Here is a 7,838-nt window from a genome sequence, read left to right on the forward strand (position 1 = left end):
GAGACAGGCCAGAACGTCATGAATTTTTGGATGCGGTCTTCCAAGCCACCTATTTATTTTCTTGTTCCAATCTTCTACAGCATTATTAGTTCTGTGGCACCTTTGGTCTCAATTGTCCTACCATTAATTTGTAAAATGATCTTCACCCTCAAAATCATCGCAATCGTCCGTTATTTTCGTTTCATCGCAATTGTCCTAGATTCGACACATAAGCGCGGTAAATTAATAACACAAAGGCACATGCATGTTTAAAGCATGTGTGTTCGTTCCATCCTATAATCACTACTAGGTGGAGATTGTCGAAATTTAACGTCGTCAACTTGTAGTCAAGAGGTCCCGAGTTCAATAACCGCTGGAGGCATATAGTTGTTCGGATCCCACTTTAAACTGTAGATCCAGTCCCGATTAACCTATCTGTGCATAAAGCGGACTTAAAAACTCATCGCCGCGATTAAACCAGGAGGCAAAAAGGTAACGTAGTTCTGTGTAACAGAAATAGAGAAGAAAGACACAGACAAGGAAATGTTTACTTGCCGAGTCGAGGTTTTGTGTTGCAAGACGGCAATGTGTAGTTATTATGATATGATATATTAATGAGGGCAGGAGAACGTTCAATTGTTAATCTGCCTTAATTCCTAAAATGCTCTAACTGCATGTTTTCTGTTTCAATAATTGTTTCACTATTGCCGGCCTCCATGGCGAAGTGGTTAGTGCACTACTCTGCGTGTTCGAACCTTCGATAACATTTGAAGATCTTGTGTTATTAATTCATTCATTTCGTCACTGTTCCAGCAACATAAGAGAAGGAGATACATCTGGATATGTCCAAGAGATTGCAAAATATACCAGATAGATTACATACTGGTACAAGAAAGATTTCGAAATTGTTTGAAAAATGCGAAGACATTGCCAGGAGCTGACATTAATTTACACCACATCTTGCTAATAGGAGAAATCAATCTTACATTGAAGAAGATAACACAAAACCAGGTGAGCAAGAAACCCCACTTAGAGAAGCTAAGGGAAGAAGAAGAAGAAAGACAAAAATTTGCAGAATATTTCCAAGGAAACTATACTAACTTTAAAGCTAGTTGTAACAATAAGGATGAGATGTGGGATGGAATAAAAAGCTGCTTACAGAAGGCAGTGGATGAAACAATAGGCTACAGGGAAAGGAAAAGTGCAAAGAAACCATGGATTACTGAAAGTATGCTGGAAAAAATGGAGGAACGGATAAAATGGAAGAAGGTATATACAGAAGAGGGAAGACATAATTACAGGATACTGAATAACCAGCTAAGAAGAGAAACTGTCAGAGCAAAAGAACAATGGATGAAACAAAAACGTGAAGAAATTGAAGAACTTGAAAAAAGGGGAAGGTATGACTTGATGTATCGTGAAGTAAACTGCTTGGGCTTCCAAAAGAAGAAATGGAAAACAATGTGGATCATAGAAGACGAGGAAGGATGTGAAATCACAGACAAAAAAGGAATATCAAATGTGTGGGGAAAGTACTTTGAAGAGCTCTACCAGAAAGAGAATTGCCCAGATAGTCTGAATGTAGAAAATGAAAAAGAAGTGTCTGATGATGAGAAAGGATACTATATCCTGAATGAAGAATGTGAGCAAGCACTCAAAGAAATGAGGAATGGGAAAGCAACGGGCACTGATGAAATTCCTGTTGAACTTATCAAATGGCTGGGACATGGAAAAAGAGAAATACTGCACTTATGCAATGAAATCTATGAGAAAGGGAATTGGCCACAATATTTCACGGAGACTGTTTTGGTACCTCTGCAGAAGAAAAGCAATGCCAGAAAATGGTCTGAGTACAGGACAATCAGCTTGATATCTCACTCGGCAAAATTTCTTCTAAGAATTCTGAACAGACGCCTATACTCGAAGGTCAGTGGAAGAACAGTTTGGTTTCAGGAAAGGAAGATGTAGAAGGGATGCAATTGGTTTACTGAGGACCATTGGGGAAAGGAAAGGAGGTGTTTGTAGTATTTGTAGACCTGGAGAAAACCTTTGATAGAACGAATTGGGTTAAACTTTCAGAAATTCTGAAGAAAATTGGTGTAGATTGGAAAGAGAGAAGACTTCTAAGCAACTTATACATGAATCAACGAGTTAAAGTGAGAACAGTAGACGAAATGACAGAAGGCTGTGAAATTGGAAGAGGAGTACGACAAGGATGCTGCCTATCACCTACTTTCCAGGGCACAGGAGGTGTCAAATTGGGAGGAAGAATAATAAACTGCATAAGATTTGCTGATGACATGGCATTATTTGCTGAGGATGAAATAACCATAAATAGTATGTTAGAAGAGTTAAACAGCAGCTGTGAGCAGTATGGGATGAATATAAATATGAAAGAATCCAGCAAATGGATAGCTTCAAGTACCTCGGACTTCAAAGCAGTGACATGAGCTGCAAACAAGAAGTGAAAATGGGAATCGCAATAGCAAAAGAAGCTTTAAATAGAAGAAAAAATGTTTTTCCTGGACCCATGGACATAGGTCTAAGGAAGAGATTAGTAAAATGTTTTGTGTGGAGTGTAGCACTATATGGTGCAGAAACCTGGACGTTGAGAAGAAATGAAGAGAAACGACTCCAAGCTTTTGAAATGTGGACATGGCGAAAAATGGAGCGTGTAAAATGGACGGACAAGGTAAGAAACGAAGCCGTACTAAAAGAGTTGGTGAAAAAAGATCTATACTGGAGACCATCAAGAAGAGGAAAAGAAACTGGTTAGGACACTGTCTAAGAAGGAACTGCCTGCTAAGATATGCCTTGGAGGGAATGGTTGAAGGAGGAAAAGTCTGTGGAAGAAAGAGATATCAGCTTATGGATGATATTAAATTAACTGGGTCGTATGCTATTACGAAGCGTAAGGCAGAGAATAGGGAAAGCTGGAGATTGCAGTGAAGAACCTGCCAATTAGGCAGAATACAATGAATGAATGAGTGAATGAATACCTTCCCCAGATCTAACACCTTAGGACTTTTACCTTCAGAAACATTTCAAGGCAATGAATGGTATATGTTCTAAAAGTCCGTGATATTAACCATCTTCGAGAACACAAAGTTGCTGCTTGCGATGATGTTGAACCTGCTACATTGGAAAATCCTTCGACACTTTATTTCAAGTAAAATTCTAGCCCGATTTGATGTGTCACATTACTCCCTTTCCATTCACAATTTTTATGGTGGCCAACAATATGCCGGACATCCGCTTGACACACACAACAATGTTTACTCCTGGTACTACTCTGTTTCTATCATGACCAATTATAGCCAGGATAGCGTATGAGTGTTAATGGACTTTGACTCACCCTAGTACATTGTAATTAATACATATAATTTTGTGTCTTCTGATCAAATTACAGTCCCAGTTTGATTTTTTTAGATGTTTTAGAGCATGGCATGAAGGCTGAATATTATTGTTATGATTTTTGGCTATGATATGTTTTGAGATTCTCAAGTTCAAGTGTCACGGTCACGTGACAATATTTTATTTTTATCCAAAGGTAAGCCTGTTACATCATTGCAAAGTTTGTTCAATTCCCTTTAGAATAAGCTTTATTTGAGCTCCCGAGGCCAAATCGTGGCGGAGTTACTGTATATTTAGGGTAGTTGAACGGGCTCAGCAACGCAATTTCTGCAAATTTTGACATAATATAATTTGGCAATTACAAGAGGCACGTGACTCACAATTTTCGCAGTTACTAAGTCCTATGGGTAGATTTAACTCCCCATATTTCATGAAAAGCTAACACGGTCAGGTTGAAAATTGCACATATCTGTATATACAGAAAATAATGTCCAAAAAGGAAATAATTTGAATGCGAGTGTTTTTGTGCTGGATTGTGTGAAATGGTATTGCAAATTACGTGTGACGTTTATTTTTCTGCTGCATTCTTCTTTATATTGTATTTCTCTAATGCGCAGTGTGTTTGTTGCTTTAAAGCAAACAAATACACATACACATACACACACACACACACACACACACACACACACACACACACACACACACACACACACAGGGTGTCTCATAAGTAAAAGCGCAAACTGACACATGCGAAAGTACACGATAATAGAAGCAATAATAGAGCCGTTTTCGATATAATCTTGAATGTGTGATTACAATCCGCCACTGACTTCATTGTTTGTAAACGTCGTCCTAGTTGGTAAAATGCTAATAATGTGTGCGAATGTGTGGTTACAATCCGTCATTGAATGCATTTTGTAAACACCGAGTGCCTTACTCCTTGCGCGGTCCAAGGTTTGCTCTCTGTTTACAAAGGAAAACATTTCCGAGAGGTGGCGTTGTAATCAAACAGAACATTTCCGAGAGGTGGCGTTGTAATCAATCAGAACATTTCCGAGAGGTGGCGTTGTAATCAAAAACAACATTTCCGAGAGGTGGTGTTGCAATCAAACAGAACATTTTCGATAGGTGACGTTGTATGGATGCAATAAGTACACAGTCTAATCGTACTGTGGGAGTCACGCCAGTTGTGCTGGACTGCGTAGTGAAAATGGAACCTTACAGCAACGAAGAGTATGCGGATATGCATTTTGGGTATGGTTTGGCTAACGGCAATGCACGGGAGGCTTCACGATTTTTTCCAAGAAAAATACCATGCTCGAATGCACCCCGAGAGTCGCACATTTACTAGGGTACATCAGCGCCTCAAAGAACATAGGAGCTTCGAACATGGTAGGAGAGCAGGTAGTCCTGCAACCATTACGCCTGAAGTTGAGGATATGGTGTTGAAAGCAGTAGAACACTCCAGGAACCTCGACGAGAAGAAATGCCGCAGAAGTGCCAGTAAGTAGTGTATGGAGAATTTTCATCGCAATTCACTCTACCCCTACCACCTCCAACGAGTTCAGTGTCTCAGTGATACGGATTGTGTTCCTAGAGTGACGTTTTGTCAGTGGATACTTACAACAGGCATATTTTGCTGCTGCTGCGAGACGACATCTAACACGCAGATATCATCAAAGATGGATAGGTTGAGGCGGGCCTGTACGGTGGTGGCCTGCAAGGTCACCGGTTCTAAATCCTTTGGATTTTTGTGTCTAGGCTCACTACAAAACCGTAGTGTACAACACTCCCGTTGATGCGATTGAAGAACTGGAACTGACAATTGTACATCCTTGTGAACAATTCCGAAATGATCCTGGGGTGTTCGAAAGAATTCGAATCTCAATGCGGAATCGCGTATAGTATTGCATCCAGATGGAAGGACGACACTTTGAACACCTCCTTTAACAGATACGAGTGTACAGTAATTATAACGTACAACATACGTATTAGTAAAGTAGTGCTGTATTCCTTGTTAAAGTAAGTAGAATGCTCAATAAAAGCAATGAGATCTCTTGATTTTTCATACTGTATTATTGGTAATTTACCAACTAGGATACGTTTACAAACAATGAAGTCAGTGGTGGCTTGTAATAACACATTCCCGATTATCTCGAAAACGGCTCGTTTGCAGACCCATGTTTACTGAGACTATTTTGCTTCCATTATCGTGTACTTTCACCTGTGTCTGTTTGCGCTATTACTTTTGAGACACCCTATATATATATATATATATGTGTGTGTGTGTGTGTGTGTGTGTGTGTGTGTTTTGTAGTGTTTAAGAATGAATAATAATGTAAAATTTAATTAACAATATAAGATAATGCGTGAACATTATCTGTGAAGTAGGTTTTTATTTAGAGGTAATGCAGCTGCACTGAAATTCCATAATATGTACCAAACTGTGCAAAGAAGAACAATTAATAATATATACACCATTCACACTCTAAAGTATTGGAACCTTGTTTTGGTTAATGGTGCTTCTTTTTAAGTAAGGGAGTTCTTTGGATTTATATATTATTCTCAGTGCCTGTTTCTATTTGTTTTAAGTTATTTTGCATACTACCATTTATTTGCTTTGGATGTATTTTGGTTATTTTGCGTAACGTTTACAAAATATACGTTAATTATGGAGAAGAAGATGAATGGTGAATTGAGGAAATATTAAGCACCAGGCATTGAAATGTCCGTGCCTTACATAGGATCCTGTGTTTCGTTAGGTGCTATTTTAAACAGTCCATCATAGAATTTTGCTGCTTGAGACTGCTGCTAGAGACTGTTAATTATTGTATAAATCGTTTATTATTACAAGGGCTATTTTTTTTCAAGGTCCGATCGGTCGCGAAATAAAAACCACAGTGAAATAAAAAATGTTTTTATTTGCAACATTTAGCTACACCTCCCAGCTACTTCTCTACATAGTCGCCACCCAGATTTAGACATTTGTCGTAGCGTGGTACCAACTTTCCAATACCCTCGTCATAGAAGGCAGTCGCTTGTGCTTTCAGACAATTCTCTACTCTGGTCTGTAGCTCGTTGTCTGTGCCAAAATGCCGTCCTCCTAGCCAGCGTTTCATTTGCGTAAAGAGATGAAAATCTGAGGGAGCCAAGTCCGGGCTGTAAGGTGGGTGATCAAACACCTCCCATCGAAATTGCTGCAAGAGCGTCTGTGTTGCAGCTGCAGTGTGCGACCGAGCATTGTCATGAAGAAGGACAACGCCTGATGACAACATTCCTCTTCGCTTGTTCTGAATTGCCCTTCGTAAACGTTGAAGCGTCACGCTGTATGAGGCTGCAGTGATGGTCGTGCCACGTTCCACGAATTCAACCATCAACACTCCTTTTCTGTCCCAGAACACAGTAGCCATACACTTTCTGATGGAGAAGGTTCGCTTGCACTTCTTTGCTTTACTCGGGGAATGGGAATGCATCTACTGTTTGTTTGGATTGCTCTTTTGTTTCTTCATTTTCTAAATGGACCCATGTCTCGTCCCCTGTGACAATTTTGTTCCAAAAATCCACTCCCTCAACGTGGTAGCGCTGAAGAAACGTTAAGGCGGCGCCCAATAGCTGTCTTCTGTGCTGGTCGGACAGCATCTTGGGAATCCATCTCGCACAGAGTTTGCGGTACTGAAGTCTCTCACTCACGATGATATAGAGAGCTGACCTTGAAATTTCGGGAAACGACTCACTCAACACAGAAATTGTGAACCGACGATTTTCTCGAATCGCCTGATCCACTCGCTGAACAAGATCATCAGTTGACACTTGCTTCCTTCCCTGACCGCCTGCATCATGAACGTCTGCACGTCCTGCTTCAAAGTTTCTGCACCATTGCCGCACTTTGCTGTCACTCATGAAAGTTTCACCGTACACTGCACTCATTTGTCGATGAATTTCGGATGCATTGCACCCCTCAGCATGAAGAAATCGAATGACTGCACACACTTCACACTTGGCGTGCGACTCTAATGTTCTAGGCATGTTTCCGTGCTCACTGCGCGCTCTGAACTGACACGTGCGACGTGACGCGATCAACGGGCATACTAGAGACACTGCGCAACACATCCGCGCACAGCTTCATCGGATTTTCAATGTGGTTTTTATTTCGCGACCGATCGGATCTTGATAAAAAAAAAATAGCCCTCGTATAATGTCATATTACTGTATTTCTTGCAAATACTAACTTGTTATTATTAAACACATTATTATTATTGTTTAAGGTAAAGGACTGAAGAAACAAGATATGCGGAATTTCGTGAAAATGCCATCTTTACACATTAGATTCCCTTGAAGACAGAAAGCAATTACAGAAAACATGATTGAAGAAGAAGCATGGCTGAGAGAGAGGAATGAAGGTTTCAAGAAGGATCCTGCACTTTGCAGAGCTCAGAAGGGGGGAGAATATCAAGTGAAGATATCAGCATTGTTTGTGGCCTCAGCATTGAAGAGAGAGAACCTTC

General features: G+C 40.2%; 1 protein-coding gene across 1 annotated transcript; it reads right to left on the minus strand.

Annotated features, from left to right (window-relative positions):
- Positions 1–6,783: 6,783 nt before the first annotated feature.
- LOC145999217 (protein GVQW3-like) lies at positions 6,784–7,359 on the minus strand. The gene has a single exon (XM_083136151.1). It carries the CDS (start codon positions 7,357–7,359, stop codon positions 6,784–6,786), a length of 576 nt encoding a protein of 191 aa, XP_082992277.1.
- Positions 7,360–7,838: the final 479 nt, after the last annotated feature.

This window comes from Lepisma saccharinum, chromosome 15, assembly GCF_977018435.1.
Source record: "Lepisma saccharinum chromosome 15, izLepSacc3.1, whole genome shotgun sequence".
In the NCBI taxonomy this organism is placed as follows: domain Eukaryota; kingdom Metazoa; phylum Arthropoda; class Insecta; order Zygentoma; family Lepismatidae; genus Lepisma; species Lepisma saccharinum.